Source organism: Rhea pennata, chromosome 4 (genome assembly GCF_028389875.1).
Source record: "Rhea pennata isolate bPtePen1 chromosome 4, bPtePen1.pri, whole genome shotgun sequence".
In the NCBI taxonomy this organism is placed as follows: Eukaryota; Metazoa; Chordata; class Aves; order Rheiformes; family Rheidae; genus Rhea; species Rhea pennata.
Genome location: NC_084666.1, coordinates 55,967,858 through 55,988,410, shown reverse-complemented (window position 1 = coordinate 55,988,410; position 20,553 = coordinate 55,967,858). Strand labels below are relative to the sequence as shown.

The following is a 20,553-nucleotide window of genomic DNA, read 5'->3' as shown; positions in this document are numbered from 1 at the left end:
TGAACACACAGTAGTAAATCAGTTACCTGAATATTATCTCACAGGTACCTTCTCGAAGCATTATAGGAGTTTATGGTGCATTTTTAATTGTAACACTGCTCTTAACACATTCATTTCAAAAGCACTGCAGCTTGTACATCTTAGTGATACGTACTCAAAACTCTAATGGCACAGGAATGAGATGCACTTGTTAAAATCAACAATCAACTGGACTCTGCCAAAAACATTCAGTATTTTATAGGTATATTGCTTTTTGCTGTTTATTATCTTATTTTACAAGCATATTATTAAATATTTCAGTTATAAACATAAACTGCATTTGTAGTGCATTCAGTTCTTAGATTAACCATCTAATTAATGTCCTATAATCAGAATTCAATGTGGACATTTCTGAAGATGCTTTTAAGTACCTAAAACCAAATCATTCTAAACTTTTTGATACAGTCAACAACACATTTGAAGACAAAAAGAAAACACATCAGCTTCTTCAAAAGTAGTCTTTTCACTTTTGTACTGATTGAGTTCTAGTGGTCCTAACCTAGTCTGTACAGTATTGAAGACACTAGAATATCTGGATTAAGATGGACATCTTTGAATTGGTCCTCAAAGGAAATAGTCCTTGCCTTCTATTATCAGGAAGCCACCAAAGAAAAGGTATGACAAAAATGGAAAAGAAAAATCTCTTAACTTTGATAATTTTAGGCAAAGGAAGTTGCAAAACCAAACAGATTGCTACAGTCTTTGATCAGTCTCTATCTCCTTTAATAACAATAACCATAAAACAATAGTGTGATCTAGATCCTCAACCAACAATTTCACCTTCTGCTTTCTCGTTCATATATACTTGAGAAGAAGAATTTTCAAGTCTTTTCTCACTGAATCTACCTCCTCCAACTTGGAAACATACTGAAACACAACAGCTTTCATGACTATATAAACACATTAACAATGCTCAAAGGTTAGACCATACCTAACCTCTAGGTCCTCTGCTGTTACTGAAATGACATGCCCTGTAAAGGAAGCTAAAGCTCTATTTTTTCTAGAGGAATGCAGGTAGGGTAAGGGATTTTTTAACCTCAAATCTCCATCTTCAGAAAGCCTCTACTGTTTGTAATTTATTTGCAAAAACCTTAAAACTTAGTATTTCACAAAAGTTGGACTGAAAATTGCTGTGTAATACTTGAAGGGCCAGATAATATAAGCTTGCAAGTATAGCTGACTATAGTTTCTTTCTCTGGTTCTCTCTCAACCTTCTTAACCAATCCCAACTCGGTATCACTAAAAACAGCTCACCATCTTTTGACTAGCTACTATAAAAATGAAAATACATAGGCTGATATTAAACCATGTTAAATGATTAAAATTATATACACATGTTCCACATTAATACTTTTATATAAAACAAGTATTAAAGATGGTTTAAAATTGCAAAACCAAGATATTATATTAATACTTAACATTATTTTTGCAGTTTTTCCTTATTAATCAATCCTAAGCATCCAGCTAAAGTGTTTTCAATTGGGAATCCTAATGAAAAGCTAATTTTGAATGCTGTCTTCAAGTTCAGTTTTCATAAATGGTTTTATCAGCAAATGGACTTGAACTTTCTTCTTCACAATGAAATTTCACAGTTCATTTCATATGTGTAAGATAGTAGTATACTTTTCAAAATAAACTCCCTAGAAAACTATTCAAATTACTGCTTACAATGTATAGACTGCTTATGTTCAACTATGCTAATAAAATGAGGCTTTGAAGAAAAGAAAATCATTAAATTCTGACAAATCAACTTTGTTGTAACATCATCTTAAGGTGACTATCCAAATAGTAATTTTCTAAATTCAAAATCCTTAATAAATCACTGAAAAAAATCTGTCTCCTATACTTGTATACGATGTAGAATTAGCATCCACAGCAGTATAGACTATAAACAGAGTTTATGTTTTTATGTACAGTTGTGTATCAATAAATTATTTTTATATATCACACTGAACATGTGTCTACAGGAAGTAGTTTTACTCTGCAATCATAAGGAAACATTACAGCTATTGGTCTAGAAAGTTGATCCATCCCGATCGTCAACCCTCCCCCCAAATGCATATTATGAGGTTTTAATAGTGAGAGGTAACCAAACTTCCAAATAATCAAATCAGTACCTGCTCCGTATTATCTTTGTTAAATGAGTAGGAAACAAAAGGTGAGCTTTTAGTATTTTGGCAGACAGCTGATAAATCTGCCAGCTGTAGCAAGTATTTCTGCAAAACTCTCATACGACAAATATAACATGTGCCAGATGTTTTTGCAGTTGAATTATACTGTAACATGCTTCAGTTACTCTTAGTAATTATGAATTTTGTATACTGCCAGTACCTGCAGCTGTCTCTCATCCTGTTAATATTTTTTTCTTTAATGAACATCTTAAAATAAGCAGCTATAGCTGCCAAATGTTACAGAAGTGCAGCCAAGAATAATGTGTTAGAAATGGAGAAAATGTCTTCAGCTCAAGTTGCTGTGTAATTCACTCAATGTACTGTACAGCATGTAGGGAGAAGGCAGTCCTGGCCAACACTTCATACATAGGCACAAAAAAGGTCATTTTTCAGAGGCAGGGTCTTTTAAATTATAGAAGAGACAAACCTCAGGACTCCTGTAAATGCACATAGTTACAAATGATTCAGGGACTCTAACTATGACATAGAAATGTTTCAGAAGCAGAAGCTGCAACAAAAACATCTGAAACAGCTACCATCAAATGAGAACAGTGTTAAGAATTAAACACATTAAGCATAGTATTTAAAGAATTATCTCAAGGATTTTGTTTTATAAAAAGTAACAATTATAATCCAAGTGAATTTAAAAAATTGAAGTTATTCAGTAGCATTTATTTTTTCAAATATAATAGGTTATGTTACAACAAATGTTTTGGGTTTTTTTTGAAAAGTTATTTTCAGTACTAGACAATAGTGGCAAGGATTATGAATTTACCAACTTGTTCAGACTATGCATTAGTATTTATCTTATTATTATTTTTAATTCGAGTCAAGATTTTTAAGTTAACTCAAATGCATTCTTACATGAAAGTCATTTCTGAAGTACTTACCTTCTCTACTATTCAAGCCAGTGTTTACAAATTCTTTCTTAAGTGCTGTTTGCTTTGCAGGTTCAGTTTGTATTTCTAGAGAGAACAAACTTGTGGATACCTATTACTACCCCTGCACACAGGCTTAATACTACCTTTCCTGAGTAGTCATCCACACTTTAAGAGAGTAAGGTAATATTCACAACAAAGTTGACAGAATTATCAATTTCCTGTACAATTTCAAGGTATAAGATCTACTTTTTTCATGTCTGCAGTTTTCATGTTCTACTCTACTGAAGACCGTTCTGTGGATGTCTCAGTAATCTGATTCAATATGAAATTTATCTTTGTGAATCCTCTTCTGATTCCTGGTCCAACTAGAATCCTGTTTGACCTGCTCTTGGCCTTGGTTGCAGGTAAGGATTCTGGTAAGGGATTATGTGTAGCCACTGATTATCTGCCAAATTCTTCTTCGATTTCTCCCAATTCCCCTCTTCGCTCTCAGGCTCAGAACATATATATCTATAAAAAATGCTGATATGTTAATTAGAAGAGATTAACCACCTATTACTACTTGTATTATGACGTTCTTTTATTGATTTGTTTAATCTAGTTAGTGTATGTACAAACTGGTGTAGGGCCTATCACTGGACTTTACATAATAAATGAAAAATCTGCCCTTATTTTTTAAATTTGCATACAGAGTCTTCCATTTGCATTTTCTTCGAGTAAATGCTGGTAGCTTTGATTACCCTGTCTTTGCTTAAATTCTGTTGTCAGAACTTTTTCTGTCTCTCTCTCTCTCTCTCTTTCTCAATCTGGTCTTCATTCTTTAATGAGGTTTGTTCCCTTTCAAATCACGTATTTCCTCAATATTCCTTTGGTATTGGTGATTTTGCTTTTTATCACTGCTGTCATATGTTGTTCTCAAGTTAAGTCTGAAGAACTACATAGCTTTAGATGAAATGCTATACAGTAATACCAATAGTTCTAGCCAGTTCTCTCCCTGAAAAACATGGTCATAACAATTGTTTTTCTAAATGCTACCTCTAGGAAACCAAGAACCTTTAAAAATATGTGTACGTATCCCTCATTTCTATTAGAAGTAACTTCTTACAAAAACAGGAAATGCAAGATGCGAATCACTTGACACTATTATTTTACAACAATTGTCAAAGACAAATCACCTATGATCTTTGAACTTTTGGGATGTTTTGGGATGTTTGGGATGTTATAGCAATCATAGAACTTACTGCTTTACAGTTGGAAGCGCTACATCCCATAGACAGAAGCAATGCATTTTGTTGTTTATTTCTTATGAAATACCACTAAAATTTGTGGAAAAGAGGCAATATTGAAGATCAAACTCATTTTTTAACATTAAACCAAATTCTGATTTAGTTATTTAATTTCCTAAAGCATGTCCATTACATAGATAAAAAAAAGAAACTCAAGTAGCTGTTTGCTATTAAGCTAATGAACATCTAATAATTAAATTATACTCTTCAAGACCTAAAAGCTCTTTATAAGTCTTTAAAAATTACTTTCAGAAATAAGTTTGCTAGTGTTATAGAATGTCTATACGTGTCTCCTCAGTTCTTTCCATTGAAAACCTGTGTTATGACAGCACATATCTTCTGCCTAAGAGAAATTCAACAAATACTTAATGTAGATACGAATTTCTGTTTTAAACGCCAGTTCTGTCATCTGAAGTAATAAATTCAACGTAAAATTCAAGATCACCCAAAATTTCATCTGAGGGTAACAGATTTTTCTGTATGTTGATATATATAAGTAGAGATAGATAAAAATAATTTTGTACATACATACACATTCTTAGACAAAAAAACCCCTAAAACTTCAACAAAAAAGCCTTGAAAAAACTTATCTTGAAATAAATATGAGCACTACGCCATCTTTTTTATAACCTTCACCAGTAATCATTCATTTACATAACTATTTTATAACTGTAAATATTTGCTGTATTGTTCGTATGCTCACTATAATCTAAGTTCACTTCATGTAAGTATCATCAGAATTTAAAGTACATCTAAAATTCGTGCAATAGAAAGTCAGAAAAAAATGTAATTTACAGTCTGCAAGACTATTTAGACTTTTTGCAGGAATAAAGAGTACAAATGCTAGTCATGAGCTGTCAGTCATGCTGCCAACAGCAATGTTTTTATTTGGAAGCATGACCTATGTTGCAAATATCACTGACCTTCTTAGCTGCCTTCAAGACTGACTTTTGACACAAGGATATGGAAGCAAGCCTGGTTCCTTGCCCTCTTGGAAGGCCACAGTGAAGCCTATTATCAATAAAGCCTTTCAAAAATGTACAGCATCTTATGATGCTTCCCTAGGAAGAAAATTTTTCTCACAAAGGAAAACTGCTTTATGTTATGAAGAGAATAATGGAATTTAGTATACGAGTATTCAATGCATTCCTCCCTGTTTCACCAGACTTATTTTTGTTTTTCAATTCCAAGTTCAGTTTTACAGGCAATGATTATTTATTCAATTTGAAATCAGAGAGGCAGACCCAAGTGTCCAAGAAAGCACACAATTTTCAGTGACGCTTAAAACTATCAACATATTTTATCTACAGTTTGTTACTGAACTATTAAATTATTGTATTATTTAAAATAAATCATCATTTTGTTCTTCTGTTATAGGCCACAACATTACTGCTTTAATTTTTGTATTAAAAATCAGCTAATGTTCACTGATATTGCTTCATTTCTTAAAATATTTATTTGATTTTTCCTTTATATGTATGTATTACACCTCACAAACAAAACACTACAGACTGAAAAGATGACAAATGAGCACTACAGAATTTGGAAAAGTAAGTAGCTGCTATTGGGATGTTAGCAAGGAAGTCAAAATGTTTCAGACACCTTCACATGGAAAATGAAAGTAACAGGAAAAGAACAGAAAGAACAGAAAAAACAGAAACAGATCATGAACTTAAGGCAAAGGAATGGAAAACACCTACACTAACAAATGGGACAATGACTCAATGCTTATGACAGCTGCACGAACAGCAAACTGCTGCTGAAATTCAATATAAAATGCTTTTATTATATAAACTACCTCCCTAGTATATATGAGTATGGCTCCCTAAGGCAGTTTATAACTATATATGAAAAATATGCACTTACAAAGGACACTACTGTGCTGTAAGAGTAATGATTATTAAAATCTGAAATTCTGTTATATGTCACCAACACAAATCCCTGTATTCTCTCATACATTTATATGACTTGGGTTTATCAAATAGTAAGTTCATTAAGTTCTACAAAATTTCTCAGGCAGTCCTCACTATTTACTAAATAATCATGATCAATAGAATCAGATGAATTTCTTAGCTAAAACAAATGTGTCTGACAAACACTTCTGTTCCTGGCTTTTATACAGTATGTATAAACATCATCTACAAAATCATCTTAAAAAGTAACTGATTTTGCTTTCAGACTTGCACCAAAATATCAGCCAAAGTGACAGAGAATCATGTGGACTTAGTGTAGACTTAAAACTTTTAACGTGAAAAGAACATTTTTCTTCTGTTCATCTGTCTGCTGAAAAAGCTACTGCACTACTAAATGGGATGTTAAATCACTGCAGGACTTTTCAGATGATGCTACATAGGCAGTCTCTTACATAAATAGGGACATTTTCAAAATTTGCTACTGCTTTTTCACGCAGATTCACAAAAGAAATTTCCTCTTGTGTCTGTTAGATTTTCTATGTCAGCACTTTGTTGCAGATAAATTACATCTAAAGCTTTCGGCCCACTATAGTAACATTTTAACATTTAACATAAAAGCCTTAAGAAGGAAAGCAGCTGTTTCACAGACAATTTCAATTGCTTTGGAAGTCTGCAATTTTTCTCTTTTAACCAAAGTTGCTGAACTATATCCAGCATCTCAGTTATGAACCTAGATGTTCAACTGTGACAGTTTATACAGTTTTGTTTCCTGAAAATAAAACACTTCAGTTCCTAGCATAAGTTTAACAGCTTAAATTTACCTTAGCATACAACACTACAAAATGCTTTTCTTCTTTAGTTATAGTATTTACAAAAGATGCTAAAAAGGCATCAGTAAAACCCAACTACTTACACACAGTGAAGCTATAATACTAAAACTGAAAGAGAGTAAGCATAGCTCCCAATGTCTCAAAGGAAAGAGTTTCTAGGTAGATCAGTGAGCTGATATTAAAACAGAAACATTGTTCAATTTTCTTGTATTTCTAGTAGGGCAGAACTAGATGTATTCTTCTATTTGGACAGACAATAGGTACAAGTCATGATACTAGAAACTGTACCAATTTAAAGATATGAAAGAAACTATTTTCTAGGGGACACGCAGCTATATACTAGACTCCTATTAGCAAAGTTTATTGGAGGTCAATTTCACATGCTTCTCTAGAAAGAGGAAAAAATAAGTTAGTGTACTGGTATGGTAAATCTGCAATATGCAACATTTTCAGGAAGTTATCTTCCTGCTCATGTTTAGAAGCATGGGTTCTAATTCTACTCACACCTTAAGTATTCTGTTTCTGTCAACTAACAAGTGTGAAACTAAGATCAAAAATTATGTCTCAAAAACTACCTCTTGTGCAATCATCTAGTGCATAGACGATACTGGGAATATTATGGTTCAAGCTGAGAATATTTAAGTCATTAAAATAATGGCTTAAACAAAGCCATTTAAAACAAAGTCTTTAAAGCAAAGACTGAATGCACTTATTAAAAGATAATGACAAACACTATTTGAACACTGCATTCTTATCTAATCATTCTAAATTTAAAGAAGTGAGACTTACGAAATCAGGTGTCCTAGTTCAGAAGTTACTGTGTACTAGTCTGTCAATCTCCTTCAACTTTCAACCAATTTTGAAGAGGAAGGTATCTTGAAGACATGGAATTCTTACAAGTTGTATAAAAATATCAGGCTAATTTGATCTCTATTTTATAGGCTACTTGCTCTGACAGTCTCTCTTGAGCCTAGAAATCAAATAAACCATGAAGCAAAGACATGATGTCTTTGCCTCTATTGAAAGAAAGTCTGTTACTTGGCCTCCTACACCTGACAAGCAGCAGCAGCCAGCTGGCCAACAAATACGCATTGCATGTGCCAGCTTATAATTGGCCACACTTTGGCTGTTACCCACCAGCCAAACACAAGACACAAGGGGCAGCTGAGATGGTGGAAAGCAGTACCTGAACAGGAAAGATGTTACAAATCCGCCGTGCGCAGATAAATTTTTAAATTTTAACACTGTACAACTTAGCCACACACTGAAAAACAAAACCAAGATGAAAGCAGACATCACATGCGTGTATTGAGCTGAGTCTGGACTGTTAATATTTTTAAATGGAAATTAATATACAAGTAGAAGCAAGCACTTTATTTAGCAGTATACATTTAAAAAAATGAAAGATTGGTAGAATTTATTTCAAAGATGACTTGCAAGTGGTTTATTTCTTACTGGGATACTTCTTTCTCTACTCATCCATTTCCAGTAACTCCACTGTAAGCCTCATTCCTCTAAACAAGTTGATGCTGTCTCTATATAGGCTCACAGGCAGCATAGCTGCTTGTATTCCCCAGTATCTACGAATGATAAGCAATCTTTATTGTTGTTTGTTTGTTGTCTAATCTTGTTGTGTGAGATGCCCTTCTTATCATGCCCTCTCAAAACTGAAAATATTCTTACGTACAGTGCTGAGAATACACGTAGAGGAAATGAAGAGGAAATGAAAAACCATATATATTCCATTTATTTTTTGTCATTACAAGATGTGAAATTTTTGCTTAGTGCTTAGTTACTAACTTCACAGAAAGTACCTCAGCATTTCTTTTTGGAACACTCCTCCTTTTTAGCTGGAAGCACATCATCTGGTATGAATGTTTGCTTTTCACTGTTTTTTAACACAGGTATACTGTTGTACCAAATGTAACTAAAACTATAACAGCTTCCAGAAGAAAAGAAAGGTTGCACTTACTTTAGCTTATTGATCCTGACTTCTGTAGTTTCAGTAAGATTTTTTGTTTCTTCTTTCCACCGATTTGTTGCTTTCTGCTGAGCTACTAAGAGACGTCTCAGTTCAGCGGTAGATTTTTGACTGCTGTCTTCCATTTCTTTAAGTCGAGCTTCATATCCATGTTCTCTGACAGAATGTTCATGTTCCATCGTGCTTATCTAGAAAAAAAATACGAACAGGACACAATCAAGTCACTCACTTCTTTCTTTTTTTCAGAAACACTTTAGTCATTTGTTGTAAGCATGTAACATACAGTAATTAAACTTGTAATTGTATGTCAAAAAGACACATGTTCCCAAAGCCAATTTAAGCAAATAGTACCACTGATAATAAAGGATAATGAGCTGGGTATGCTTATTTTTGCAAATAATCTTTATCCTTCTCCCTTGTGTTTTCTCCACAGAAACACATTCTTTCTTTTTTATCTATTTAAAATGTGTTAGGATTTTCTTAACTGCATCTAAAATCCTTCGCACATCAAGGAAAATGGAGGCAAGCAGTTAATCTGATCTGTGACTATAAAAGAAGCCTGTCTGATAAAAATAGGAAAATGATCTGGTATCCACTTTATAACCTCTACCTATGCATTATGAGATTGATTCTTTTTTTTTTTTTTTTTTTATTATTATTTTTAACTGGTAGACCAAAGGGTTCTGGAGTTGGAACAAGATTTCCTGTATCATTTGACTTGGTAGACAGTTTTTGTACTTCGTAGTACAAAGCAGTAACTGGATTTGAGATGGTTCCCATTCATAGGTTAGTAAGACAACTTACTGAGGTCTTCCTCATTGCTGTAGGTTCTTAGATCTCTTTCCAGGTTCTTTACATTTCTAGAGTTAAGAGCAGAGGGGAAAGTACCAGCAAATACCTTGGCTTTACATATTTAGAAATCATGTCAAACATCAAAACTGTTATTCCCTTCAGAAGACAAAGGTACCCTGATCTGTTGAGGTTACCTATTAAAGTATTATCCCACCTACAGTCTGTTCAGGTGCATTTAATGGAAGACCTTGAAAAAAAAATCCTCTTTGTGCTAAGTATCTTGTTTGCAACTATCAATCCAAAAGCCTGTACTCTTTGAACAAATTTGATCCTATTCTTCTGGTCCTTCTGAAAATACAGAACTCACGTTTGACAACCACACTATTAAATTATTTATTAGTTAAGCACTGCTCTGATAATGTGGTGGACACACAAGTAAAGAAACAAAAGCAGAATGAAAATTCTGGACTGAAAAGCATACAGAGATTCCTAATGTAATATAAAAAGCAGATAAATGAAGCTCTAAGATTGGAATAATAAGTGAAATCAGTTGAAGAAGAGTATGCTTATTGTTTGAACTATTCACTTTATAAAAGCAAAGAACATCTGGGATCATCTCAAGCAAAACTTAACACATACTAAAGTAGAATTTAATTAGCAGAGCCTGAGCTACCAAAACTGATCTTGAGAACATACAATGTTACAACAAAACAAAGGCATTTACAAAGCAGACTATAGGAAACATTTTCAATAGGAAGCTTTCACCCCCAACTTAAGCTTACATTCATTTTTTCATAGAAATACTGTCTTATTAAGCCAAATACAGTTTTATGCTGAAATAAAAACAAAACATAAACAATACCTTTATTTTAGCTTTTTGTTGAGCCTCCATAGCCAGTTTTCTTAAGCCCTCCATTTCTTTTTGCAATTGTTCATTCTCTTGCTGAAGTTTTAGCCTTTGTTCACTGACAAAACCACTCTTTTCTCTTTCAGCGTCTAGAATGTTTTGCAATTTACAGATCATTTCCTGGAAACGAGATTTCTCTTCCTCAGAGCTGAAAGAGGAGAAAAGTCTTGTTTGAAAACTTATTCAAGAGTTGAACCTATTTGACATTTTTCTAGGTTTATTTTGCTGCAATTGCGATGGTCTGAAGAAGAAAAGGAAGACAAAGTTTGTAGTTGGCAACAAAATCTTAATAGAGCAATTGGTCTAACAGGATATTGTCTCTACTTACAAGGCTGACCAAAATTATGAAATGGCTTCCATGAAAGGAACAACAATGGGATGTAAGGAACTCATTGGAGGTTTACAAAATTCACAAATGGTATGGAGATGGAAGTAGGAAACTGTTTTGTTACCAGGAGGCAAACTGAAAAAAAGACAGTTCTTCATACAGACATATGTCTGCTATGGAACTCTCTGTCATAGGATGTTATGAAGCATCTACATGGATTCACTCGTTTGAAGGTTGGACTAGATGATCTCCAGAGGTCTCTTCCAACATTATCAATTCTATGATTCCATGGAGATGTACTAAATATCACCCACAACTGGAAGGCTGTCATATCTATGATTCAAGTAACAACAAGATATTCGTGGAGTGGTAACAGTAATAATAGTCAAAAACATTCTATGGGGGCACCTCTGGACATTTTTAAGCAGTCAATCACTGCAATACCAGAAGAGCATTGCAATGAACCATCACAGTCAGCTTGCCATAATGTGCAGTTTTTCCTCTGACAGCCCTACAGAAAATACATTAGGACAGACAGATCTTTGGATTGACCCAGTAGAGATGTTCTCTTGTTTCTTACTGAACTTAAAGGCTTTTTTTTTTTTTTTTTTTTTTTTTTTGTGTGTATACATGCTCGTATGTTGCAATGGGCGTTACATCTGGGACTATGTAAAAGTCAGTAAAGAACTTCATTGAGAAGAGGGCATTCGTGAAACAATCTAATATGGTAGCAATCTCAGTGAAATGCCAACATGAAGCAGTAAATTCTAATTTTTATAGAAGTTCCAGGTTCCCAACTGGGGATTGCTCTGGGGAAGAGGTAGGATTTATGATTAATGGAATATAGAAATGATTGAAACTTCTAGAGAATCTTCCACTTCTCATGCTCAAAACAACCTAGTCTAAAAATGTGGAGCATACTGTACTTTTACTGTTACACTAGTTGAACTGCAGTAATGTCTATGAGCTCTGAAGACAGACTTGAACTTCACTATTTTACGCAACACACAATGTTCTGTGTGGACTAGGAGACACCAAACCACAGATGACTTTATAAAGCAATAATTTGTCTGAATATATTATAGAGCAATTTTCCCTAGTAACAGTATTTAAAAATGTAGTAAGATTCCAAACAATAAACTGTTCTTGTTCCTTTGTAAAATGAAGAAAATCTTAGATTCTACCCTGTTATTCCCCTTTAATTTTTTTATAATGATTCATAACTGCCCTTGATGAAGAAATTCAGAAACAATATAACTTACTACTGTTCCTGCTACTGGTTAAAAACATATCACAAAAACCTAACACAATCAGCAAGAGGCTTTAGATTAGACAGAAATAATTTCATTAAATAAGGACTTGGAGAACATCCATTACTTACTTCATTTCCAGTTGCTTCAGTTTACTCTGTGTTGTTTGTAGACTTAGCTGAAGGTCACCTTTTGTACACTCTGCAAGTAGGTATTTTTGATGCAGTTGCTCTAGTTTTCTATTGTCAGATTCATGTCCTCTGTCTTCCCGGTAAATCTGAAGAATAAGCTGACATGTAAGATCATCCTTACCTTGCACTAGTGCTTTGCAGTGTAGTACTGACCATGAGGCTACTCCTCATTGTGTCCTATTTTCCAGTGATCTAAAACAGAACTGAATTTCTATCGATATTGCTGCTACTGGGAAACAAGTTTTCAAAGATCTTGCATTCAGTTAATTTTATTATTTATTTTATTAATCCTTTTTATTATGTTAAGCATCTCTTTTTTATCTTTTACACTTTCCAAAGAATCATTTTTTTCAGTTTACTAGTAGAGCTTTAAAATGCCTTCCAGATTAAAAAAATATACTTTAAAAAACAAGATGTTTACAATCAAGAAAATTTAACAAAAAATAACAGAAAAAAATAAAGATCACAGTATAATCTTTCATCCCAATATTAGGGAGAAACATGGAAAAGTCAATACATCTTTCTAAAGATCGATCTTAAATGCCTTATAAAAATGCATGATATTGTCTTACCTTTTCAAGTTCTTCTTCCACTGCTTGCTTTTCTCTAATGACCCGTTCAATTTGACTCTGTTTTTCTCCACATTCCTTTTCAAGAAAGTCATTTTAAAGTATGTCTTATCAAAAAATACCTCACAATAAAAATACTAAATTTGCCGAGAGAAGCAAAGATCAAGAAATCCCACACCCAAAAATCTGCCACTGCAAATGTGATTCACACTTCTGGTATGTATATATTTGATTTGATCTGCTCATTATTTTTCTATGGGATAAGTCTCAATCACTCCACAGACATGTAAAATTAAACTTTTTTAAAAAAATAATCCATAAATAGGTGCTTCCTAACCAAGCTCTTTTGGTTTCCCACATGATTTAAGTTCCTAGTTCATTCAAGAAAATGATAATTATGATGCAAAGACTTTCTCTTAGTATACTTTACCAACTTTCATATATTTAATTTCTACACCTCCAAATACAGATATACAGAAATCACCTTTTCAAGAGCTATATATCCTTGAAAGAAATAGGGGATGCCATCACATGGGAAATATTTGCTAAATCACAGAATTTTGTCATTTACTAATCTTAGTGCAAATGTGTTTGTGAACTGTAATTAAAATATGTATAACTCAAGGAATAAACTTACACAAAGAAATTGCTGTATTTGCAAAACCATGTTATCTCCTGGAAAGTCAGCCCAGATTCATAGTAAAAGATATGACTGAATACACATAAGGCAAATCTGCACATCAAAAGTGATTTCTCAAAGTAAAGTATCCTTTACCCTTATAAACAAATCCTGTGCACTGACTGTAAGACAGTTGCTCTTGTCAAGTAACATGAAAGACAATAAACAGTGTATTAATGCCTGGAAACCTGCAGGAGGCAAAGGAGGCTATACCATAATAAAGCATAATTTCAGACAATTATTTTCCCTCATTAATCTTGAGATACCTGCGAGATTCCTCCATATACGGGATTACTGTCTATATTATTTGTTCACTGCCTTTTATGCCAACCAAACTGTACAGAAGAGCTGTGAAGATGCTTTATACAGGTAATGCAGAAATGTTTACACAGCAGTACCAAACTGTTCCCTTTACTGGCTCTGATCAGACTCGCTAGACAGCATGTATGTGCACAGAAATTATGGGACTGTTGAGGCTGAAACTAAAGGTTTCATATGCAACTATTGATAGCCATCACAAAAATCTACACACAATCATTTCCAGACTACACTAAAAACATAGAATTTCTAGCAAAATCTCTCAAATGGGATAAGAAGAAACCCAAACCTATTTCTGAGGTACTTTCTAACAAATTTCCATTGACTGATGTGTGCACATGAAAAAAAGGATAGTGGTCAGTCATGATCAATTTTTGCAACTAGTCACTAATAGCTTCTATTTAATAATAGTGAGGAACACCAGTCTAGAAACAACTAAACCAAAGTTTTGACAGCTTTGCCTAAAAATGTGTGTCTAAAACCAAGAATCCTCTCTTCACAAAACTGTTAACAATGTGCTTCTTAGTTTTTGGTCCTGAAAAACATTTTAGGTTCTTTACCTATGTGGCTTGATACTGAATCACAAATAATAAATACTAAAATGTAGTATTTTATTTGAAAGTTAGAATTCTCAAATATTTATTCTCAAATATATTCTCAAAATATATTTTCATCAATCAAGACCATACCATCTGAAGAGCAGAAAGTTCTTCCGTTAGTCGTGAAATCTGCACATTGTATTGTTTCTTTGCAGAGTCTACCTGTAGTCAAAAAAAGTAAAATTAAAATGTAACCCTGTAAGGTCAGCCATGACTCTTGCATACACATTTAGTATTTCCTCCTGCTTCTACATAAAGGCAAGAAGGCTGAGTAGTCAATCTCTGCTGGTTCTCTCTCATTAGTTGGAACCACCTCCAAGGCATTTATACAGATCATACAGCATAGTATGCAGTGCTAACAATTCGAAGAAAACAGATCTGAGTCTGCAAAGTTAAGAAGTTCTCTTCAGGCAAGTCTAATTCAGGCAACAGAAACTGCTCAGGACAGCTGACATAAAATATCAGACTGTGAGATTTTTAAAATTATCTTGACTTAAAATGAGGTCAGCTTCAGTTGCCATGGGCATTCTATAAAAATCTGAACCTAATCTGAACTGCTATACAGGCACATAGGTGAATGTTTGACCTGCACAGGACACTACTATTATAAGAATTCAGTCACACATATATGTGCCAATTCTGATGCATTCTTGAAAAATAAAAACAAACAAAAAAAACCCTCTAAAATAAATTATTCTAGAATCAATATGCCTCCTATTATAAATACTGAAACTTTTATTTCAGTCTAAACTCATAGCTGGTTCTTTATTAACAAGATAACTTACTGCCTTTCTAATTTTTGCAGCAGTATCTTCTGCAAGTTGGGACATTTCATCTTTCATCTTTTTGATTTCCTCTTCCTTTTGTTTTTCCCCAAACAGTGCCTGGAAAAAATAACAATTTGAAATACTACTGATAATACTTTAGTGATAAGATCACCTCTAGCACTGAGAAGCAGCTACACACAGCCACTGTCCAAGAAAGTCCCTTTTCCTTCTACTTTGGTGCAGCTGAAACAGAAACACAAGAAACAAGATCAGAGCATCTTTTGCATGAAACGCACATTCCTGTAAACCAGAACCATGCAAAAAGTTTGTGTCAATAGATGCCTTTCTGTACTGGGATCTAGAAAAAAGCATAGGTAAGGTAAGAGTACTCTCCAATGTTCTTATTTGGGGCCAAGATCTATAACAAAAAACAATACTATGAATCACACAGAAAAAGTTTTTTGTTAGGAATTTGAATACCTGTATACATACACACTTACCCACATGTTCCTAGATACAGCTGAGCATCTTTGATATTGATATTGATATACTAAACTACTAATCTCCCAGAAAACTAAAGTTAACAGAAAAACACTAACAAGCAAATAAGGAATGTGTACGTGATCCCTTTCACAGCGGTTAACAATGGGCCAAACAGCTTTTTAGCATAAAAGGAAAGTGAAAATTACAGAAAAAGGTACAGTGAGAAACCTTGCCAGATGAGGATGGAAGAAAACTACTGAACTTAGAATATAGGCCATAAATTTAACAGGAGATCCTGGTCTGGAAAGATTACAGAAGGTAAAACAGGTTATAGAATTCCTGATGAGGGAGAAAAAAATTTTGGAGGTGCTTATAGAACACACAGACGGACAGAAAGACATGAAATACCTAATGACTGGTATGAACTCAGTCTACAGAAGGTTATTGCCTTCAGGCAATATCGTGCCACTTCATCTGTCATCTTCTCTTTCACTGCTCCCATTCAATTCAATTTTGCATTTTATTTCTCAAAGAACCCTATTAAAATTCTTCTCTTTTTTTCCCCGTAAGTTTAACTCTGTGTGCTTTACAACATTAACATAACAGAAGCAGCACCTTGAATTGCTATGATAGGCTCCTATTACATTTTCCATATAATCTCTTACAGAGCAAAGAGAAACCTCCCCGGCCACAGTTTAAACACACAGAGTTAACTAAATGTATATATTAGGCTGTATTTTGATCCCGTTCGTTCATTAATTTTCCAGTATATAAAATTCAGAGGGAATATTTTAGTTATTACAGTAAATTAACAAGTTTCTGTAACTTCAAGTTTATTCTTACTATAGGATTATACTACTGTTATTAATAACAAACCACGTATTTACCTATATTATTCAGTTACTGTATCAGAGGCATACTTTAAAGCACAGTAATCTTTACGGGCAACTTCTTTCTGTTGAAATACTTTGTGTGAATTCATAGCAGGTGGCATCAAACACTCTGCTAAAGGACTTTTGGATGAACACTTGTGTTCTAACACTGCTCTGATGTACTAACACTTAGCAGACTGAAAATGTTATTTACACTCCTTATCAGTAATTTTCACATAAAAGAACGTTTTCTGATCTTTAAACTTTGAATTTATTTATTTATTTATTTATCTTTTATTCCATTTTTTGTATTTTCCTGTGTCTGGCCCTAGGGGGGATGCTGCTAAGGATCAAATATTTCTTACTAGGAAAAGGAACAGACCATGCTAAAGGCATCCAGCAAGAGCTGAAGGATGTAAAATTATTTTCTGTGAACAAGAGTCTAATAGGCTAAGAGAATTGCAAAAGATCAGTGTATAAAGCAAATAATATGTGGAAAGTTATGAAGAAATTATGAAAATGAAGCAGGATGCTAGAAAAATGCCACATAAGGGTTTTCTAAATGACAAAAAATATACGGGAAAACAGTGAAACTACAGCAAGATGTAGTTTCTATATACTATGTGCTTGCCAGGCATAGTTAGGAAATGTGGGGCATACACTATAAAAGATCTCTGTTCCTTTCTAATGATTTATCCCAAATACCTCAACACTTCCTTCACCCACAGCTTCAGTTGTTCCTGCCCATCTTGTACTTTTCAGTTACTACCAAGTGCTCATGATTTCAGTCTTCTCAGGGGTACCACTTTCAGCTTCAATGATCCTTTACAAGCTTCTGATCATGCTTCTCTTCTGTATTACAAGAAGAATCACAATAAGTTGCTGGCTATTCTAGTAACTACCTGTGTCCATAAATTTTGTTAATATTTTAATATACTTTGGAAGAAGGTGAGAAGGCAGCAGGAAATGTTAAAGAAGTGAGGCCTCTTTTCTGCCAGACAGGATCTAGCTCCTTTGTCACAGAGTTGAAATCAGAAAGAGTAAAATAGACAAAAAACTAACTTAATCCAAAACATAAAACTGAAAAAAATAGGTTCCCAGGAGAATACTCAGTTTGAAAGGACTAAGAAGTGTGTTAATCTCCTTAATTGTTCAATGTGTTATCCCAAACAGAATAAATTCTATGATTCTCCATTTTTTCCCTACAGGCATTAACTAAGCTGGTCTTCATTTACTGATTGCTACAGTCTAAGTGCATTAAAATTCTGTCTTGCCAGCAAACACAGTTCAAGTTACTTTTATATTTCTAAAGGCCTGATCTGACTGAGCTAAAAGTTAGCATTAAAACAAGAAAGTGCCTATATTAAACGAAAGTTTATCAAAGCCCCATATCCTGTCTCAGAAAGGGGCCTGCAGTAGATACTTCAGAAGAGGTAAGAACTGGGAAAACAAGGTGATTTTTTGGGGGATCAATTGATGTGTCAACACCTCTTGCATTAGAGACTGCCCTTAAGAAGTTTTGGTGGATTGTTCTCTCATGAATTTGAGCATTTGTATATCTATGCTTTCTGCATACACATATCTTATGACAGTTTAATCCCCCATTGTATCAAAATTGTTTTAAAGTCTCACTACTCCCCTAATCATCTTCACTGACCTCTCCTGTACTTTTCTTAGTTCATCTGTGTCTTATCTGAGATGCCCAGAACAGAACTGCACATGAAGGTACACTGTGCATAAAAACTTATTTTCAGCTCTCTCCCTTAACATTCTATTCATTGTTTTGACTATCATTGAGGACTGAGTGAATATGTTCATAAAAAATATCCATGACAAATCTGAAACCTTTTTTCCCCGATAGATAACAGTAAATTCAGCACTGAGTGTGACAAATGTGAATTGAATTTCATGTGCTATTTTATCATCCACTGTCAAGCAACTCTTCAGTTTTTCCCTGCAACTTCACTATTAGAAACTTTTCAATATTCAAGTACAGTACACTTAGATTACCTTTATCCAGGCACCCATATTCTTTGAAATTTACAGTGTATGACAAGTCTGAATAATGTACAAACATATCATGGTTTGCTCTCTTCTGCATTACTAACTTTAGTACAAGAGAAATAGAAATTTGATTGTGTATACATGCACGTGTGCCTGCCACTTAGCAACTGTAAGCGATGAAAGTATTCCAGCAACTAGGAAATACCTTCATTCGTTGCCTTACCTGACTTTTTTGTAGGTTAGCTTCTTCTAAAAGCTGTATGCTATCTTGGACTTTTGTAACAGCATTATACTTCTCCTTTTCTAGACTAGCACACTTTGACTGAAGCTCTCTGATTTGTTTCTCCAGGGCTGTTTTTTCTGTTCTCAGTTGCTCAGCATCATGGACAGTAACACGTAATCTGCAAGACAGTAAAATTTTTTCTCATTTAGCAATAAGATGTTTAATTAAGACACTTTAATTCTTTCAAACTACTTTTCCAATGTAGAAAATACTTATAATTTGCCAAAACTGCATTACTGGTTTTCTGCTTGTTTTTGGAGAAATCCTTTAAGTTTAGTATTCATCATGTCCTAGAAAGAAACAGAACTAAAGGAGTTAACTCAGATATCTAGTCTCAGAAGATCCTTAGAAGAATGTTGCTATCCAGGGATAAATCACTAAGCATGTTTTATATTAAAACAAAATAGAACAACCCTAGAAGGGATAAAATTTTCCTCTATGGGAGAAATGGAATAATTAGATGTGGGCAATGAAGTTTCAACTATACCATTAGAACAAGAAAAACGCTGGTAATTTTACAATAGCTCAAAAATTCTTATTGTTTAATTATGATTGTCATTATTGGCTGACATGAGAAAGGGCCAAAGAGTCTCTGTGGTATCCTTAAAAGAAAAAAAAATCTCAGCAAGTTCTCTAAGTGCTGCTCATTCAATAAATTGCATGTGCTAAATATCCATAGTACAACACTTGCGATGCCTCTTCAAGCAGCCAGACTTTCTACTTTCCAGCATGTATATGAAAAAACACACAACTCTATTAAGTACAACTTTTGGAGAACCAAAAGCTTATAGAAAGTAATAAAAGCTCATTGGTTCCTTAAGACATTTCAAAATAAATGTAAGAGCTTCCACAGTGCTCAGACGAGGAAAAATCATTAACTAGAGGCAGCTGTACAAATCTGCGCAACTCTTCAAGGCAGTAGTTGACCATATAGTCATAATGCCCAGGTAATTATTTGGGTTCTAGAGAACATGAACTGTCACAAATATTTCAGTACAAAATTTAAGAACTCTTCTTTGCTATCAAGTCATTTGACTAATTTTAATAGTTAAACAATTGCTGATGATACCGGAATCAAAACTAATGTGCTCAGCTAAGCATGACAATCTTGGAGAGCTGGTGGAGGAACCAACAAAATAAAACTGAGTCTTCAAGCTTTCAGTCAACAATGCTGGAATTAAAGTTCTACTGCTTTCCAGGTATTCAAACAACTTTTACAGCTATCATTTGTTGTTAAGAAGTGTGTTTTAACACACTTTAACAATCTTTTTTGTTCTCTGTATGAAGCGTGCTGAGCTAAGACCTGAAAGCAGATATTATTTAATATGGAGAAAAAAAAAAGGGTATTCACTCCTGAAACCTGCTAGATCTTATTTAATATGGATGAAAAAAACAACTGTATTCATCCCT

General features: G+C 33.9%; 1 protein-coding gene across 3 annotated transcripts in view; it reads right to left on the bottom strand.

Annotated features, from left to right (window-relative positions):
* The window catches only part of SCLT1 (sodium channel and clathrin linker 1), a 44,190-nt gene that overhangs the window by 6,414 nt on the left and 17,223 nt on the right, over positions 1 to 20,553 (bottom strand). For 2 of the 3 annotated variants that reach the window (XM_062573968.1, XM_062573967.1), the window contains exons 13-19: positions 19,084 to 19,261; positions 15,520 to 15,618; positions 14,825 to 14,896; positions 13,142 to 13,216; positions 12,510 to 12,667; positions 10,756 to 10,948; positions 9,093 to 9,289 (exon numbers count right to left, since the gene is read on the bottom strand). In XM_062573968.1, the coding sequence (XP_062429952.1) occupies positions 9,093 to 9,289; positions 10,756 to 10,948; positions 12,510 to 12,667; positions 13,142 to 13,216; positions 14,825 to 14,896; positions 15,520 to 15,618; positions 19,084 to 19,261 (972 nt within the window). The remainder of the gene's footprint in view (positions 1 to 9,092; positions 9,290 to 10,755; positions 10,949 to 12,509; positions 12,668 to 13,141; positions 13,217 to 14,824; positions 14,897 to 15,519; positions 15,619 to 19,083; positions 19,262 to 20,553) is intronic. The other variant, XM_062573969.1, reaches the window with a different exon arrangement.